Source organism: Otolemur garnettii, unplaced genomic scaffold (assembly GCF_000181295.1).
Source record: "Otolemur garnettii isolate 467f Iridium unplaced genomic scaffold, OtoGar3 scaffold00130, whole genome shotgun sequence".
Lineage (NCBI taxonomy): Eukaryota > Metazoa > Chordata > Mammalia > Primates > Galagidae > Otolemur > Otolemur garnettii.
Window position 1 is genome coordinate 4,913,970 of NW_003852525.1, and position 18,757 is coordinate 4,932,726.

General features: G+C 46.9%; 2 protein-coding genes across 2 annotated transcripts in view; one reads left to right on the forward strand and one right to left on the reverse strand.

The window, feature by feature from the left end:
• POLR2B (RNA polymerase II subunit B) overlaps positions 1-1,502 on the reverse strand; it is a 34,724-nt gene extending 33,222 nt beyond the window's left edge. The window contains exon 1 of the mRNA XM_012810362.2: positions 1,355-1,502. Within this exon, the coding sequence (XP_012665816.2) occupies positions 1,355-1,373 (19 nt within the window). The 5' untranslated portion in view covers positions 1,374-1,502. The remainder of the gene's footprint in view (positions 1-1,354) is intronic.
• Positions 1,503-2,061: 559 nt separating this feature from the next.
• On the forward strand, positions 2,062-13,228 carry NOA1 (nitric oxide associated 1). Its single transcript, XM_003798187.3, has 7 exons — positions 2,062-3,232; positions 4,001-4,165; positions 4,980-5,185; positions 6,999-7,130; positions 8,210-8,326; positions 11,231-11,351; positions 12,929-13,228. Exons 1-7 carry the CDS (start codon positions 2,107-2,109, stop codon positions 13,126-13,128), a joined length of 2,067 nt encoding a protein of 688 aa, XP_003798235.1. The 5' UTR covers positions 2,062-2,106; the 3' UTR covers positions 13,129-13,228.
• Positions 13,229-18,757: the final 5,529 nt, after the last annotated feature.

The window sequence follows — 18,757 nt, forward strand, 5'->3', positions numbered from 1 at the left end:
AAAAAAAAAAAAAGAATGAAAACACAAACATCACAAGTGCTGTCTAATAATCTGGAACTAATTGGTGGGCACACATGGACACAGAAAGAAGCAAAAATTGCTAGAAATCAAGAAAGAGAGAAGGAGTGCATAGAAAGGGTAAAACCTACCTAATAGGTACAACGAACACTATTCAGGTGATGGGCACACTTACGGCACTGACTCAAGCATTATAAAAGCTTTATGCACATGTACCTACTTAATATTTTGAAACAAACAATTTACTTAGATGTGAGAGAGCATGAAGAAGCGTTAAACTAAACCAAAGCTCTCCTTCCCCAATATTCTTTGTCCCGATGGATTTCCAGGACCTTCCACAATGCCTGGCACAAGGTTGATAGTCAAAAATTGAGCTATTCAGGCTCAGCACCGGTAGCTCAGTGGTTAGGGAGCCAGCCACATGCACCAGGGCTGGTGTCTTTGAACCCAGCCAGGGCCTGCTAAACCACAATGACAACAATAACAAAAAAATAGCCAGGCATTGTGGCGGGCATCTGTGGTCCCAGCTACTAGGGAGGCTGAGGCAAGAGAATAGCTTAAGCCCAATAGTTTGAGGTTGCTTAAGCCCAAGAGTTTGAGGATGCTGTGACTTGTCACACTATGGCACTCTACCAAGGGCGACATAGTGAAACTCTGTCTCAAAAAAAAAAAAAAAATTGAGCTATTCAATAAAACGACGAACTAGCGGTGCCCGTAGCTCAGTGGGTAGGGCGCCAGACACACACACCAGGGCTGGTGGGTTCGAACCCAGCCCAGACTGCTTAAAACATAAAAACAGCTGGGCGTTGTTGCAGGTGCCTATAGTCCCAGCTACTTGGAAGGCTGAGGCAAGAGAATCGCTTAAGCCCAGGAGTTTGAGGTTGCTGTGAGCTGTGACGCCACGGCACTCTACCCAGGACAACGAAGTTAGACTCTGTCTCAAAATAAATAAATAAAAATAAAAATAAAAATATAACGACTGTGGCCCGAAAGGAAATTTTTAAAAGCGGCCTTTTGCTTCAGATAAAGCCAATAGAAACTGTCATATGGTTTTCCAAGCTATTTCACTGCGTAAATGCGGAATGATTTCAAGCAACACGACAGCGAACAATGCAAAAATCCACCTAACTGGGAACATCAACGCTACATGCCCAGTTCCCAGCACCTCCACCTCTCGCAATCCCAGCTTCGTTCCCAGCGTGGGAGACGTGGGGAACCAGACTGGGGACTCCTGAGGCCGGTGCGGGGGAAGGCCGCAAATTCCCAACCCGTCCAGCTTCCCACGCCTCCCTGCGCAAATGGGTCGCCGCTGAGTGTGACGTGAGTGGGTACTTACCCTCATCCGCGTCATACATATTGGCAAACGGTTCCCAAGCTCCTAATTCTTAAAATCACGAACACAGAAAACCGGGAGCGAACCGCCGGCGCCCAAAGAAAGAGCCCAAGTAGTTTCCGCCTCCGGCGTTCCCAGAATACCTTGCGTCGTACCGCAGAGACCGCCCGCAAAGCAACCAGGTAGTATCTGCGCCTGCGCAAAGTGTCGACCAAAAAGTAGAGCCTAGGTTAGTTGCGCATGCGCAAATTGTAGTGCTGGGATACTAATTACTGACAGTTCCTGCAACCTGAAGTGCGCTTTCAGCCGGTAAAAGTTTTTGTGTAGTACTTTTGTCAATGTTACTGCACAGTAATGACACCTGAAAATCTTAATGTTAGGTTATAGTCCAGGCCATGAATCAGCGACGTTCGATGGACTTCTTTTGCATTTCTAAAAACTAGGAAAAACACTAAGTTTTTAGAAATGAGATTTATTAAGGACTGCTTATTCCAGCGCTGGCGCGTTGCAGGAGCCTGAACAAACCGAAGCACTCACTACTCTGCTCAGCCCATCTAGCTCAGTTCAGGTCCTTGGTTTCTTCCGTGCAGCTTTTAGTGGATTTTCGGCCATGTAGTTTTCATCGCGAGAACTCAAGGGACTAGACGGGAGGTGAGCGAGAGTGTGGCGGGTCAGTGACTTTAGTCTCCGGGTTTAACGCGAGTCTCTGGTCACAGGCGTGCGCGGCCCCGCCCCTGCCGGGAGCAGCGCTCCCCATGCTGTCCGCACGCCTGGCGCACACGCTGCTGAGTCCCTTACTGCGGCGATCCGCTCCCACTGTCGGGCGCCATGGCCTCTGGGAGACGCTCCTGGGGAGGCGATGCGCAGCCGCCTGCTCCTCCGGGCCCCCGTTGGACCTGGGACGTGAGCCTCCTCATGGCCTCACAGAGAATGAGAGTTATGAAGGAAGCCCTAATATTCAGGAGCGTTTTCTGTTCCCCGAGTACGTCCTGGAGGCTGAGCCCGCGCCCACCCGGAATGAACTGCTGGAACAACTGCAGCAGCAGCAGCAGCAGAAGGAGCGACCCAGGCGGAAGCAGAAGCCCCGGGTCGGCCGCCCGGCGCACCCTGTCGTGGGGCACCCGGACCCGACGGTGCCGCCCAGCGGCCAGCACTGCTCGGGTTGCGGGGCAGAGCTGCACTGCCAGGACCCCGGGGTGCCCGGCTACCTGCCCAGCGAGAAGTTCCTCCGCGCGGTGCAGGCGGCTGGCGGGCTGGCGCGGACCGTGTGCCAGCGCTGCTGGCTGCTGGTGCACCACCAGCGCGCCCTGCGCCTGCAGGTGAGCCGCGAACAGTACTTGGAGCTGGTGAGCACCGCGCTGCAGCGGCCCGGGCCCGCCCTCGTGCTCTACATGGTGGACCTGCTTGACCTGCCCGACGCCCTGTTGCCCGACTTGCCGGCACTGGTAGGCCCCAAGCAGCTGATCGTGCTGGGGAACAAACTGGACCTGTTGCCCCAGGATGCACCCGGCTACCGGCAGCGGCTCCGGGAGCGGCTGTGGAACGACTGTGCCCGCGCCGGGCTTTTGCTGGCCCCTGGCCACGGAGGGCCACAGCTCCCCAGCCGGGACGGGCCACAGGACAGAGAGGAGAATTCGAATCGGTCGGACAGGTCGCGCACGGTGGTCCGGGACGTGCGTCTGATCAGCGCCAAGACTGGCTATGGAATCGAAGAGTTGATCTCGGCACTTCAGCGCTCCTGGCGCTACCGTGGAGATGTCTACCTGGTGGGAGCCACAAACGCCGGCAAGTCCACTCTCTTTAACACGCTACTGAAGTCCGATTACTGCACCGCCAAGGGCGCGGAGGCCATCGACCGGGCCACCATCTCTTCTTGGCCAGGTGAGTGGTCGTGGCCCAGGCACCTGCTTTGGTCACATTTCTCCTCTGTGTCAGCTTACTGCTTGAAAAAAAATCTATGGGTATATCAGAAATACTAACGTTGCTATTAGTAATTTTCTAATAGATGTATTTATGGAGCGCTTGTATGTGACAGTCGCCAGACACTGGAGATACCCCAAAGAACAAAGCAAAGTTCCTGCTCTGTGGATTTCCCGTAGCTTACTACTTCGTATGATAAGAAAGTCATATTTCGTTTTTACTCTCTGAACTTCCTGTACCCTCCAAACCCATCAACCTTACTCTTCACATCTCGTATGAGACCAGTATATACTATACACGAATAATATTTGATTAATCTATTAATGCAATATTATGTGTAGCTTCGTTGAGAGGGAATGTCAATCTTGTGACTTTAAGAAACTTCTGTAATAGGAAAATAGGTCCTTCTATGATTTGAATTTAAGCAGACAAAACTGTCCCATTTGTTTTGAAACCAGGGTTGAGCTTTGGTAAACTGCCCTTCTCTGTCTTGAACTTTGGTTGAATTATACACAAGAATTGCTTTTATACCGGATAGTAATGGGGTGAAAATGCAAAGAAAATTTTTGAATGCAAGTTCTGGATTAGCCTATGAGCCAGCCTCTGAAGCTATTCCCTTGTTTATAAAGGGCAGGAATAACTTACTTTATCACAGTGCCCGACACGGTGTAAATCCTCGAAAGCGTTTCTTTCCTTTTCTAAAGACATATTTATTCTTTTGTATTTCAGGAACTACGTTAAACCTGCTGAAGTTTCCGATCTGCAACCCAACTCCTTACAGAATGTTTGAAAGGCACAAAAGACTTAAAAAAGATGCAGCGAAAGCTGAGGAGGAGCTTAGTGGGCAAGAACAACATCAGCTTAGTGTCCTGAAAAAGCAAGGCTATGTAGTAGGTAAGCGTTCCGTAGGAAAACCCTCGTTGGTCCTGTGCTGACATTCTTTGTTAGACGAACTGAATGCATCTCTCTGAGGCTAGCCAGTTTCTGGGGGGAAGAGACTACCTTCCTCTTTCCAGAACAAAGAGGCCCTTTGTAGGTAAGGCTACTATTTGGAAACCCATCCCAGTACAGATGGTAAAGATTATTGACACCAGGCAGCAGCTTCAAAGTAGGTTATCCCTTTCCTTGGAAGATCCCTTTAGCTTTCCTTTGCTGACTACAGTTCGATTTCCAACATCTCCTTCTCCCCAGTATACACAGACTGCCAGGTGTGGTGGTGCGTGCCAATATCCCCAGCTGCCCATAGTCTCAGCTATTCAGGAGGCTGAGAAGGATCCCATGACCGCAGGAGCTCCATTCGGCAGTGAGCTATGATCAGGCCACTGCACTGCAGCCTGAGTGACAGAGAGACCCTGTCTCTAAAAATTTAAATAGGTCAGGCATAGTGGCTCACACCTTTAATCCCAGAACTTTGGGAGGCCAAGGCAGGAAGATCACTTGAGGCCAGGAGTTCAAGACCAGCCTGAGCAATTTAGGAAGGACTAGTAAATAAATGAATGAATGAATTGAATGTACACAGCCAGCCACATTTTTAATCAGTGCAAGAGTCTGGCTCCCGCTGCCTTTGAGGAAAAAAAAGTATCATTGTAGTGTCACTTCCATACACTATAGTTGGTCTTAGTAACTTGTTGGAGACAAACATGTAATATATGTCTGTAGTCAAAAGCATTAGAAGAATGACTAATGACCTTAATGTAACTTGTTCTAGGAAGAGTTGGAAGAACATTCTTGTATTCCGAAGAACAGAAGGATGAAGCTGCCTTTGACTTTGATACTGATTCACTTGCGTTTGACATGGAAAATGAACCCGTTATAGTTGAACCCAAATCCACCAAACAAATAGAATTGACTGCACAAGATGTGAGGGATGCCCACTGGTTTTATGATACACCGGGAATCACAAAAGAAAATTGTGTACGTATTTGGTTTCTTTTAGAGATGTTTACTTTCAATTATATAAGTACTCCTATGTTAATTGCCAGAAAATGTGAAAAGAGGTGTAGTTCCTTTTAGACTCAGTCCTAATTCATTCATAAAAGCAGCTGAGAGGTGAATCTTTATGCCATCAAGTTCTTTATCTCATTTAGTAGACTTCACTGCGAATAACTGGCTTGTTTTATCATTGTGGTTATTTCATTAGGTAGACATTTACAGAATTTTTTTTGTTATTTTGAGACAGTCTCACTCTGTCGCCCTGGGGTTGAACACCGTGGCATCATAGCTCACAGCAACCTCAAACTCCTGGGCTCAAGCAATCCTCTTATCTCAGCCTCCCAAGTATCTGGGACTACAGGCACCTGCCACAACTCCCAGCTAATTTTTCTATTTTTAGTAGAGACAGGGTTTCGCTCTTGCTGAGCCTGGTCTCAAACTCCCAAGCTCAAGGGATCCCACCCGCCTCTGCCTTTCAACGTGCTAATTCTAACATTATGTTGGAAGGAGCCCATAACTCTCACGGCAGCCTGGCTCCCTGGTCCACACTGGAATTCCTTCTATAAGATCCCCCTGCAGGTTAGGCACAGTGGCTCATGCCTATAATCCTAGCACTCTGGGAGGCCAAGGCGGGTGGATAGCCTGAGCTCATGGGTTCAAGACCAGCCTGAACCAGAGTGAGACTCCATCTCTACTAAAAATATAAAGAAGAAAAGAAAACTGAGGCAAGAGAACCAGATGAGCCCAGGAGTTGGAGGTTACTATGAGCTGTGATGCCCCAACACTCTGCCAAGGGCAATAAACTAAGACTCAGACTCTGTCTCTTAAAAAAGTAAATAAATAAATAAGTTATCTTAAAAGGGGCTAAAAAAGGCCAGGCACAGTGGCTTACACCTGTAATCCTAGCACTTGGGGAGGCTAAAACAAGTGGATCACTTGAGCTCAGGAGATGGAGACCAGCCTGAACCAGAATAAGACCTCGTCTCTCTAAAAATATCTGGGAATTGTGGCAGGCACGTGTAGCCCCAGCTACTTGGGAGGCTGAGGCAGGAGGATCGATTGAGCCCAATCAAGAATTTGAGGTTGCTGTGAGCTATGACATCACAGCACTCTACCAAGGGCAACAAAGTGAGACTCTGTCTCACTAATAGTAATAGGTCTTGGGCAGCACCTGTGACTCAATGAGTAGGACACTGGCCCCATATACCGAGGGTGGTGTGTTCAAACCTGGCCTCTGCCAAACTACAACAAAAAAAAATAGCCAGGCATTTTGGCTATTTTTGGTCCCTGTGGTCCTAACTACTGGGAGGCTGAGGCAAGAGAATTGCCTAAGCCCAGGAGTTGGAGGTTGCTGTGAGCTGTGACGCCACAGTGCTCTACCAAGGGTGACAAAGTGAGACTCTGTCTCTAAAAAAGTAAAAATAGGCTCAGCGCCTGTGGCTCAAGCGGCTAAGGCGCCAGCCACATAGACCTAAGGTGGCGGGTTCGAACCAGCCTGGGCCCGTCAAACAACAATAATGGCTGCAAACAAAAAATAGCTGGGCATTGTGGCGGGCGCCTGTGGTCCCAGCTACTTGGGAGGCTGAGGCAGGAGACTCGCTTAAGCCCAGGAGTTGGAGGTTGCTGTGAGCAGTGAAGCCATAGCACTCTACCCAGGGGGACAGCTTGAGGCTCTGTCTCAAAAAAAAATAAAAATAAAAATAAATTAAAAATAATAATAATAGGTTTCTTTGACCTATGACTGTTAAAAATTTTTTCAAGTAATTCTCTAAACTTTCTGCCACTTGCTTCACAGATTTTAAATCTTCTAACAGAAGAAGAAGTAAAGATTGTTCTGCCAACACATTCCATTGTTCCAAGAACTTTCGTGCTCAAACCAGGAATGGTTCTCTTTTTGGGTGCTCTAGGCCGAATTGATTTCCTGCAGGTAAGGATAGTCTGGACCAGGCGTCCTCAAACTATGGCCCACGGGCCACATGCGGCCCGCCAAGGACATTTATCCGGCCCGCCAGGTGTTTTTGCCGCCGCTGCCTGTCCTGCTTAGCAGCCAACTCATCCTGGGGCCTGCAGTCTGGCCCTCCAGCAGTCTGAGGGACAGTGAGCTGGCCCCCTATTTAAAAAATTTGAGGACCCCGGTCTGTACCATTAACAACTGTTTACTCCAGTGAGATGTTGAATGCCCCATACAGTGTGGCACTGAAGATACTGTTTCTATCTTCTGGTTTCATTTCACTTGGAAATCATAGATGAAACCTTCAGGTACAGCGTTCATATGTATTAAATTAATTCCATGCTTCTTTATATCCCATGATATGTTTGTTTTTATATATATACCGTCTAGTGTTCATTTACATAGCATCTGGGGATTTTGGAGCGTCTATAGAATTTCTCTTCATTTTACCAAAGTGAAGAGAAAAAGGGAAAATGAAACATGAATACGTCCAGCAATTTGCAGGCCATTACTGTCACACATTGTTGGGTTTTGTGTTTATTCATATTTTGTTGGAAATTTGGCCTTACATGCTTAGAACTTGTACATACTTCATTAAAGCCTATAAAATGTAAATATTTTAAACCTAACTTTACACAGAGACAGTTAAGCGGACAACATTTCCTTTTTATTATATTTTATTTTTATTTTTATTTTTTTGGCCAGGGCTGGGTTTGAACCCACCACCTCCAGCACATGGCGCCGGCGCCCTACCCTTTTGAGCCACAGGCGCTGCCCTCCTTTTTGTTTTTAATAAGAGACATTGTTTTTTCTTCATTTGTATCAACCAGTCTGTAGAAGTCAAGAGTTGAACGTGAACTTCTGGATTGCACTGCTTCCATATCGTGCCCCTTTCTTGACACGTTAGTGTGATTTGACTACAGCTGCTGCCGTACCAGCACTTACAAAGGGAACTTGATTTGGTGTTTGTTCTTGTTTTGTTAACCAATTGCACCTTGTCAGAGGCAGGTTTTCCAAGCTTTTCACCATAGAAAATAACTTCTTCCTTTCCTAAGGGCAACCAGTCAGCCTGGTTTACGGTTGTGGCTTCCAACCTCCTCCCGGTGCACATCACTTCCTTGGACAAGGCAGATGGTGTGTATGAGAAGCAGGCGGGTCACACGTTACTGCAGGTAAGGCAGCACGCCGACTGCATGGTTACCGTTAGTGTGTATACACCGTGACAGTCCCGTGGGCTTTGTTGGACAGAACCACCAGTGAAGAAGTCAGCTAGCACTCCTCTCACCTCACTGTGTCTGAGGATTCTGGCTATAAAGGGAAATGGCTCCATATGAACAGGGATGTTGATCGGGACTAATCCCGAATAGCCACAGAGCTGTGCATTCTCTCGACTTCACAGACAAACATGGTAGCCACTACCAGGTGGTTCTCTAAATTTAAATACACACATACGACTTCACACTTAATAAAATTTCCCAGGCACAGTGGCATTTACCTGTAGTCCCAGCTGCTCAGGACACTGAAGCCGGAGGATCATTTGAACCCAGTAGTTTGAGGCTGCAGTGGGCTATGATCATGCCTATAAAAAACCACTGTATTCAACCCTGGGCAACAGAGCAATGCTCTGTCTCTAATAGAAAAATAATTTTAGGCTCAGTGCCTGTAGCTCAGCAGCTAGGGCACCAGCCACATACACCAGAGCTGGCAGGTTTGAATCTAGCCTGGGCCTGCCAAACAATGACAACTACAACAAAAAACTAGCCGGGTGTTGTGGCAGGCGCCTGTAGTCCCAGTTACTTGGGAGGCTGAGGCAAGACAATAGCTTAGGCCCAACAGTTTGAGGTTGCTGTGAGCTGTGATGCCACGGTACTCTACCCGGGGCAACAGCTTGAGACTCTGTCTCAAAAAAAGAAAAAAAATAAATAGAGCAGCGCCTGTGGCTCAGTAAGTGGGGCACTGGCCCCATGTACCAAGGGTGGCAGGTTCAAATCCAGCCCCAGCCAAGTAATGAAAAAAAAAAATAGCTGGGCATTGTGGCGGGCACCTATGGTCCCAGCTATTTGGGAGGCTGAAGCAAGAGAATTGCCTAAGCCCAGGAGTTGGAGGTTGCTGCGAGCTGTGACAACACGGCACTCTACCACTCTACCGAGGGTGATAAAGTAAGGCTCTGTCTCAAGAAAAAAAAGAAAAAGAAAGAAAATAAATAAATAAAAGAAAATTTTAACAATTAAAAAAAAATAGCCAAAGTGAGACCTTGTCTCTAAAAAATATCTGGGTGTTGTAGCAGGTGCCTGTAGTCCCAGCTACTTGGGAGGCTAAGGCAAGAGGATTGCTTAAGCCCAAGAGTTTGAGGTTACTGTGAGCTATGACACCATGGCACTCTACCAAGGGTGACAAAGTAAGACTCTGTCTCAAAAAAATATATATATTTAAAGATTAAATAAAATTTAAAATGTGATTTCTTAGTAACAGTAGTCACATTTTAAGTGCCCAATAGCAACATTGTTACAAAAAGTTGTAGTAGACGATTCTGAGCAAAGAGAAGTTAGAGATTTTGTCAAAGCTGGGGGCTGCTACTGGAGTCTAGTGAGTGGAAGCACAGCTGGTGCTAACCGCTTTGCATTGCGAAGGACAACCTTTCTCAGCAAAAAGTGATCTGGTCCACAATGCAGTAGTGCTGAGAAGCCCTTCTTTAATCAGAAAAGCTCTCTTCCTAGGTGCTTAATCCCAGATACATATTTACAGATTATTCCACCTCCGCTCTCCTGCTCTACTGGCTCCTTGAAAACCCCACTCTAGAGAGATCTGTTTAGATATACAGTACATCACATTATTCTTTTTTTTATTCTTTCATTTGTTTGTTTTTTGAGACAGAGTTTTCACTTGTCGCCCTCAATAGAGTGCTCTGGCGTCACAGCTCACAGCAACCGCAAACTCTTGGGCTCGATTCTCTTGTCTCAGCCTCCACAGTAGCATAGGCGCCCGCCACAATGTCTGGCTATTTTTAGAGACAGGGTCTCACTCTTGCTCAGGCTGATCTCAAACCTGTGAGCTCAGGCAATCCACCCGCCTTGTCCTCCCAGAATGCTAGGATTACAGGTGTGAGCAACTGCGCCCGGCCTCTATTCTTATTTTCTCTCCTGCTTATAATCCTCAATAGTTCCCCATTACCAGGGGAGAAGTATAAACTGCTGACAGCCTCCTCGTTTACACACACACACCCACACTCACACTCTCTCTCTGTCTCTCACACACACACACACAACATACTCTGGACAGTTAAACTACCATCCTCATAGTTCTTTTTCCAGTTTTTTCTGTATCTGCGCTGACCCAGAGTATCTTCCCACTGAGTAAATTCAACCCACTTCTCAAAATCACATTTCTTCATTACCGTTTTCCTCCACCAGGGACATGACTCCTCCCTGCGCAGCCAAACCTGCATACTTACAGACGCCTGACAGCACGTCTCTTACCCTGTATTTGTTTACATCTTTTTTATCCCTCTGACCTTCTAGGGGACAGAGACCAGATTGTAAAATAGATCTTTGTGTCCCTAGTACTCATCACAGGAGAAACTTTATTAATGATAATGAATACGTAAATTTCACCTAGTTACTTCTGATTCATTCATGGCAACATATAAACAAGAGATCTAAACCTGATCCACTGAACCCAGTACATAGACCTTTATCTCATAAGGAGCGGGGACTGATCTTCATGGCCGTGCCTACAAGAACTAAGGTATTTAGAAGGATCTTGCTTAGCTGCCCAACATCTCTCTATGCAAAGGCCCGTAAAGACGGTAATAAAGCACAGTCGACCTGTCAGGCAGATGCCAGGCAGAAGCCCAGCCTGTGGCCCCCCCGGCCCCGGGGCTGTAGGCTTCACCTTATTACAGAGCGCCTGGGCCTTTCATTTGACCCTAGAAGTGATTTGAGGTTTTTCAGCCGTTGCATGTTTATAAGGATTTTATTCTTGATCCCTACATGGAATTATCAGTGATGTACTTAATATTAGAGTTAGAGGAAATTTAATCTGAACTTCCCAAAATCTTTCTTTCATTTAACTGGAAGGTTCCAATGGGTGGGAAAGAGCGAATGGCAGGCTTTCCTTCTCTCGTTGCTGAAGACATCATGTTACAAGAAGGACTCGGGGAATCCGAAGCAGTTGCTGACATCAAGTTTTCCTCCGCAGGTAATTTTGCCCCAAGCATTTTTTCTTTTTTTCCTTTTTTTTTTTTCTGAGATAGGGTCCAGTCTTACTCTGTTGCCCAGGCTATATAGGCAGTAGCACTGTCATAGCTCACTGCAACCGTGAACTCCCGGGCTCAAGTGTTATTATGCCTCGGCCTCTGAGCCACCTTGCCAGGCCCCAAGCACTTTTTTTTTTTTTTTTTGAGAAAGAATCTCAGGCTATCACCCTGGGTAGAGGGCTCTGGTATCACAGCTCACAGCAACCTCCAACTCTTGCACTTAAGTCATTCTCTTGCTTCAGCCTCCGAAGTAGCAGGGACTACAGGCGCCCGCCATAATGCCAGGCTGTTTTTTTATTGCAGTTGTCATTGTTGTTTTAACAGGCCCGGGCTGGGTTCAAACCCACCAGCCCCGGTTTATGTGGCCAGTGCCCTACCCACTGAGCTACGGGTACCACCCTGTCCCAAGCACTTTTTAAAGAATGGATAAAGTAGACTTACTGACTTGAGTATATTTTTATAGAAATGTGCCTTAACTGATATAAGCTGACTATTTTAAGGCATACCTACTAGTTTATTCATAAAATACAACTTATTCTGAAAATAAATTTGTACTTTTCACAAATGCCTTATGTACTTTTTTAAAAATAGATTGAAGCCAGACATGCTGGTGCTCACCCATAGTCCCTCCTCCTGACATGTGAGGATCCTTGAGCCCAAGAGTTTGAGGCCAGCCTGGACAACATAGTGAGACCCCATCATTAAAAAATTTAAAACTTAGCCCGGCATTGACGTAGATGCCTGTACTAATTCAGCTACTCAGGAGGCTGAGCAGGAGTGTCACTTAAGCCCAAGAGTTCAAGGCTGTAGCAAGCTATGATCATGTTACCTCACTCTAGCCTGGGCAACACAGTGAGACCCTATCTATCTCTTAAAAAAAAAAAAAAGAAGAAAAGTAGACAGGTGTGGTGGCTCGTGCTTATAATCCTAGCACCCTGCAAAGCCAAGGCAGGTGGATTCCCTGAGCTCACAGGTTCAAGACCAGCCTGAGTCAAAGCAAGATCCCATCTCTAAAAATAGCCAGGCAGGCTCGGCACCCATAGCACAGTGGCTGGCGGGTTCAAGCCCAGCCCAGGCCAGCTAAACAACAATGACAACTACAACAAGAAAATAGACGGGCCTTGTGACGGACACCTGTAGTCTCAGCTACTTGGGAGGCTGAGGCAAGATAATCGCTTAAGCCCAAGAGTTTAAGGTTGCTGTGAGCTGTGACACCACGGCACTCTAAGGGCAACATAGTGAGACTCTGTCTCAAAAAATTAAAAAAATAAAAATAGCCAGGCATTGCGGTGGGCACCTGTAGTCCCAGCTACTTGGGAGGCTAAGGCAAGAGAATCACTTGAGCCCAGGAGTTGGAGGTTGCTGTGAGCTGTGATGCCACGGCCCTCTACCAAGGGCAACAAAGTGAGGCTCTGTCTCAAAAAAAAAAAAAAAAGAACAAGAATGAAAGAGCTGTAGCCTCCTCTGTTGAGCTTTGGTCTGACTGTTAAAAGCATTTTGTGTTCTGTCACTTGTGTAGGTTGGGTTGCAGTAACACCTCAGATGAAGGACAGACTGCATCTCCGAGGCTACACACCTCGAGGGACAGTTCTGACAGTCCGGCCCCCTCTCTTGCCCCATATCGTTAACATCAAAGGACAGCGCATCAAGAAAAGTGTGGCCTATAAAACCAAGAAGCCTCCTTCCCTTGTGTATAATCTGCAGAAGAAGAAAAGATAAATGTCTGAGGCTGACTTTGTTCCTGCTGGATATTAACCATATCGAACATAACAAGACACATTGATATATTAAATATGGCTATAATAAAATTCCACCCATTTAAAGATCTTAACAGTTGACCTTTTTAAACTAATCAGGACTGTGCCTATTCATATTGGACTGAGCTTATAAATACAGGTTATATTTATTTTTTTTTTGTGGGGGAGACAAAAGTCTAACTGTGTCACCCTTGGTAGAGTGCTATGGCATCACAGCTCACAGCAACCTCAAACTCTTGGGTGTAAGCCATTCTCTTGCCTCAGCCTCCCAAGTAGCTGGGACTACAGACACCTGCCACAACACCCAACTATTTTCTTACTGCAGTTGTCATTGTTGTTTAGCTGGCCCCGGGCGGTCTTGACCCCGCCTTGAACCGGCCAGCCTCGGTGCAGGTAGCTGGCACTGTAACCCCTGTGCTACAGGTGCAGAGCCCAGGTTATATTTCTTATAGGATATGCTTATGGTATGTATCTGTGATCCATATAAAGAAAGCCTGGGGCGGCACCTGGGGCTCAAGGAGTAGGGCACCAGCCCCATATGCCAGAGGTGACAGGTTCAAACCCAGCCCTGGCCAAAAATTGCAACAACAACAAAAAAAGCTGATATATGCAAGTTTCTCCCACTGCTATTTTTTTTTTTTTTGGAGACCAGATGTCATTTCTGTCATTCAGAGTCTACGGTTGACAGGGCAAGTTAACAGTCACATGAAAAAAATAATACATTGGCTGATAAGTAAAAGTGAATAGTCATCCAAGGACACAGCTGGTAGAACATTCTGTGGCTTCCATCTGTAGGTCTAAGGTGGTTTTCCAAGTCATCATCCTTTCCCAGCAAGTGTGAAGGGGAAAGAGGGCAGCACCTGTGGCTCAGTGAGTAGGGCACCAGCACCATACACCAAGGGTGATGGATTCAAACCCGGCCCTGGCCAAACTACAACAAAAAATAGCCAGGCATTGTGGCAGGTGCCTGTGGTCCCAGCTACTCAGGAGGCTGAGATAAGAGGATCACCTAAGCCCAGGAGTTGGAGGTTGCTGTGAGCTGTGACACCACTACCAAGGGTGATAAGGTGAGACTCTGTCTCTACAAAAACAAAACAAGGGGAAAGAGTGGAGAGCAAGCAGCTTCCCTATTTAAAAGGGGGAAAGCTGAGTGTTACACACCTTGGATTACACAGTCTGTTGGTAAATGTCACGTGGCCACACCCACCCACAAGGAAACTGGGAAGTAAAGGAGAAAATGCGAACTGTTCAGACTCTTACTGAGAAGGGAAGAACAGATACTGAGAACAAGTAGAACTTCACCTACCACAATTTAACAGTGTCTAAGAATCTTACATAAAGATGTGTGTTTCCAGTATCTGGAGTCTACAACCAGGAGAGCACTTAGCACCCATTTTATTAACATTGGCCTGTCTATACCTATACAACATGGATTAATCCCATCAGGCATCCTCAAACTACAGCCCGCGGGCCACATGCAGCCTGCCTAGGACATTTATCCGGCCCGCCGAGTGTTTTTGCCGTTGCTGCCTGTCCTGCTTAGCAGCCAACTCGTCCCGGGGCCCACAGTCCGGCCCTCCAACGGTCTGAGGGACAGCGAACTGGCCCCCTGTTTAAAATGTTTGAGGACCCCTGGATCAGATGGTTTTACTTTTGGTTATTTCTACATAAGTATTACTACAGCTGTGTAGTAATTGGTGAGTCTCAGATTGTAACACTGAGATAAATGCCGGTGGGTTAAGCTGGGCTGATATGGAGTTAGATCCGTGTCTTGATGGACCCGTGTTCTCTCCCTACATGTGGAAGCCCTGTGTACTTCACACTCTCCCTTTCTTCGAAGTCTCCTTACACTAAATATGATGAATTTTTTAAGATGCAAATTAATACAACTTTTTTTTTCCTGCAGTTTTTGGCCGGGGCGGGGTTTGGACCTGCCCCTTGGTATATGGGGCCGGTGCCCTACTCCTTGGCTGCCTAGATGCAACTTACGACTTTGAAAATCTCAGTTTCATAGTGTTTCAAAGGGTAGTATAGTACTGCCGGTACGTCGGGGGAGGTGTTCCTCGTGTGTAAAACCGTTCGGCCTGGATGGCATCCCTCAGCCCCAGACACTGAAGGCCAGTAGCACCTCCCTCTGCCCATCAGTCATTACAACTGAAAAGTACTCCAAGCTTTCCCGCTGCACCTCTAGAGGGCAGTAGTTCCCAAGTTGAGAAGATCAATTGGCGTTTTTAGGTTTCATTGGCAGGTTTTTTGGAGGGAATGAAATACCATTAATTTTACTACAAGTTGAAATTGTGGGCCAAGCACAATGGCTCATGCCTTTAATCCCAGCATTTTGGGAGGCCAAGACAGGAGGATCACCTGAGGCCAGGAGTTCAAGACCAGCATAGGCAACGTAGCAGAGACCCTGTCTCTACATAAAAATTTTAAAAACTTGGGCAGCACCTGTGGCTCAGTGAGTAGGGTACCAGCCCCATATACCGAGGGTGGTGGGGTTCAAACCCGGCCCTGTCCAAACTGCAAACAAAAAATATCCAGGCGTTGTGGCAGCCACCTGTAGTCCTAGCTACTTGGGAGACTGAGGCAAGAGAATCGCCTAAGCCTAAGAGCTAGAGGTTGCTGTGAGCTGTGACGTCACAGCACTCTACCCAGGGCAACATTTTATAAACTTAGCCAGGTATGGTAGTATGCACATGTGGCCCCAGCTACTCCACAAGTTGAGGCAAGAGGATCTCCTGAGCCCAGGAGTTGGAAGTTACAGTGAGTCATGATCACAGAACTGCACTCCAGCCTGGGGAACAGAAGAGGACCCTGTCTCTCAAAAAAAAAATAAATACTGTAGTCTTTATATTTCTATCCGTAGTTGAAAACAGGAATTCACAGTTTAGCACTTAGGCCTGAATCTTTTTTTTCCCCCCTTTAAATAGAGACAAGGTGTCACTCATTGCCCAGGCTAGAGTGCAGTGGTGCAGTCATGGCTAACTGTGACCCTGAACTCTTGGGCTAAAGCAATCCTCTCACCTCTGTGGCAGCTGGGGCTACAGACACACACCATCACAGCCAGCCGGAATCTATTTAGATAGCATGGTTTTTAATTTGTGGAGAAGTAAAATAAACAACTTACAGAAATATATTTTAGAAAACAAAACATTCCTTATGTATTCTCAGTTCATATTCTCAGGACACCGTAACCTCTAAAATTCAATGGTTTTGTTGCATAAAGCTTGACTCGGGCATATCTAAAAGTGTTCCAAGATAACTGGCCAGGAGTTTCAAACAGCGCATTTACTAAGTAAGTTTTAGTCTCCTCGGGTGTTTCAGTTAATCTCCTTGGGTCTTCATTTTCTCCCCTAGGAAATGAGGGAATTACACTTGATTTTTCTCCTGTTAGAGTTCTCCTTCCTCACATCTTCTGATTCTGTGTAAAAACAGGCAAGGAAAAAAGCCTACAAGGGTAAGAATATATTAGATGTAAAAGATCTAGAATTAGTTGAGGACGTCTGCTGGGATCTGGTATTTATTTCATATTCCTCCTCCTCCATGAAGCTGGCATCACTGCTGGACTATTCAAGTGCTCCACTGGGGATTGTGCTTCCAGGAAGTTCCATTACTGTGTTGGGTTCCAAGCGTTAGTCACTTTGCTGGTGCAGTCATGCATTGCTTAGTGACAGGGACACACTCTGAGCAGTGAGTCATCAGGCAATGTCATCCTGGTGCAAACATCACGGGGGGCACTTACACAGACCTGGATGGCGTAGTCCACGGCACAACCAGGCTGTGCGGTCTGAGGCTGCAAACCTGTCTGGCCTATTTCTATGCTGAATTCTGTGGGCAACTAGAACAAATCTCTAGGCCATAGTTTTTCAGCTCCATTAGTCTCTCAGGATCACTGTTGGATATTGGGTCTGTTGCTGACCAAAATGTGACAGGGCACAACAACTGCACTTCTTAATCCATGGATCTCTTTATGAAGACGTCTCTTGAATCAGCAACCATTTACACTAAGACAGGATGCGGGAGTCTGAGGTCCTTTCAAGAAGAAATTAATGGCAACGTGTCAGGACAATGCTGTCACTTCCATAGAACAAAGAGGTGGTTTTATTTTATTTATTTATTTATTTATTTATTTTTGGAGACAGAGCCTCAAGCTGGCACCCTGGGTAGAGTGCTGTGGCATCATAGCTCATAGCAACCTCCAACTCCTGGGCTCAAGCGATTCTCCTGCCTCTGCCTCCCAAGTAGCTGGGACCACAGGTGCCCATACAACACCCGGCTGTTTTTTGGTTGCAGCCGTTGTTGTTTGGCGGGCCCAGGCTGGATTCGAACCCACCAGCTCAGGTGTATGTGGCTGGCTCCTTAGCCGCTTGAGCCACAGGCACCGAGCCAAAGAGGTGGTTTTAAATTTCTAGAAAACAGCTAAGCAAGTTTATTAACTAGATGGTCTGCCTGACTCTGCAGTTCTGTGGGGTTAAGCATGCCACCTCTTTCGTACTCAAAAATTAAGGATGTGCCATCAAAGCACTTCTGGGCCCCTAGGTGATATTAGGCTCAAAGTTTTATTTTAAAACATTCTATACCTACCTCTGCGTTTTCCCCCCTGTAAAATAACAGCATCTTCTTCAAAGTGGTTGAGATAAACTGAAGTTGCGCCAGAGTTTGCATTTTTAGTCAACAAAGGCCAAGCCCAACCCATCACTGGGGCTTCACTGTGCCGTTCCAAGTCCAGATCTCTTTGTTATCGGCGATATTCACTTCCCATGACAACCAAGGAGAAATGGGGCAGAGATGCCATCTCGTGTGCCTGCGTGGCTTGACCAGACACTTGTTGCAAAATGGAGAGCGGTGCTGGTTGCCTGCGGATGACTAACGTCACAGCGCTCCAGCGGTGTCAGCCGTGACAGAGTCACCACTGCCCCACGGAGCAGCACCAGGCACACAAGCTGAGGCAGGCTGCTCCACAGACAGCCTCTGATCCTCTACCCTGGCTTCCCTCCCACTTGGCTGCATCACGGAGCAATGGAATCATTTCCATTCTTTCTTGGGCTGTGCCATTTTCTCTTGGCTGCTTTCCTCCTCCCGGGGGGTGGGGGGGTGGGAGTGGGGGGGGATTGTTTTCTCGCGACTGTCAAAGAGTAATGCTTAAACGGTCAAAACGGGGATTCAGACTCCTGTGAATTGGGTAGCACCTTTTCACGTCATCTGCCTATTAATGCCCCCTAAGAAAGGAATGGTTCAAGGTCACCGTTTTAACATCACATTCGAATGATGCCTTACCTTGTCCCTTCGTGTCAAAGAGCATCATTATCCTCCAACTTAATACAAGAGTTTCAGGATCTGAACACTCCCAAGTGTATCTAGATCCTCCTCCAAACACCCACTGCTTGAACTCTCAGGTTCCTGTTTTCAAAAGCTTCTTTTTACTTCCCAAATAATTCTCAGAATTTACCCTCTGTGCCATCTACATAGTGGAAGAATTTAGTTCGTCCGAACACGCTCATCAGTAGATGCGGTAATAGGTCTGATGCCTAAGTAGGGACACGGTCAGCCTCTCTGGCCAGTAGTGTAAATATGAGAAAACTGAGGTCACC

What these genes read in the sequence shown, in the direction of transcription:
- NOA1 (XM_003798187.3), top strand. Translation starts at nt 2,107, where the DNA reads ATGCTGTCCGCACGCCTGGCGCACACGCTGCTGAGTCCCTTACTGCGG. An exon ending in GCCGAATTGATTTCCTGCAG is followed by an intron (nt 7,131 to 8,209) that starts GTAAGGATAGTC and finishes TCCTTTCCTAAG; the next exon opens with GGCAACCAGTCAGCCTGGTT. An exon ending in CGGGTCACACGTTACTGCAG is followed by an intron (nt 8,327 to 11,230) that starts GTAAGGCAGCAC and finishes TTTAACTGGAAG; the next exon opens with GTTCCAATGGGTGGGAAAGA.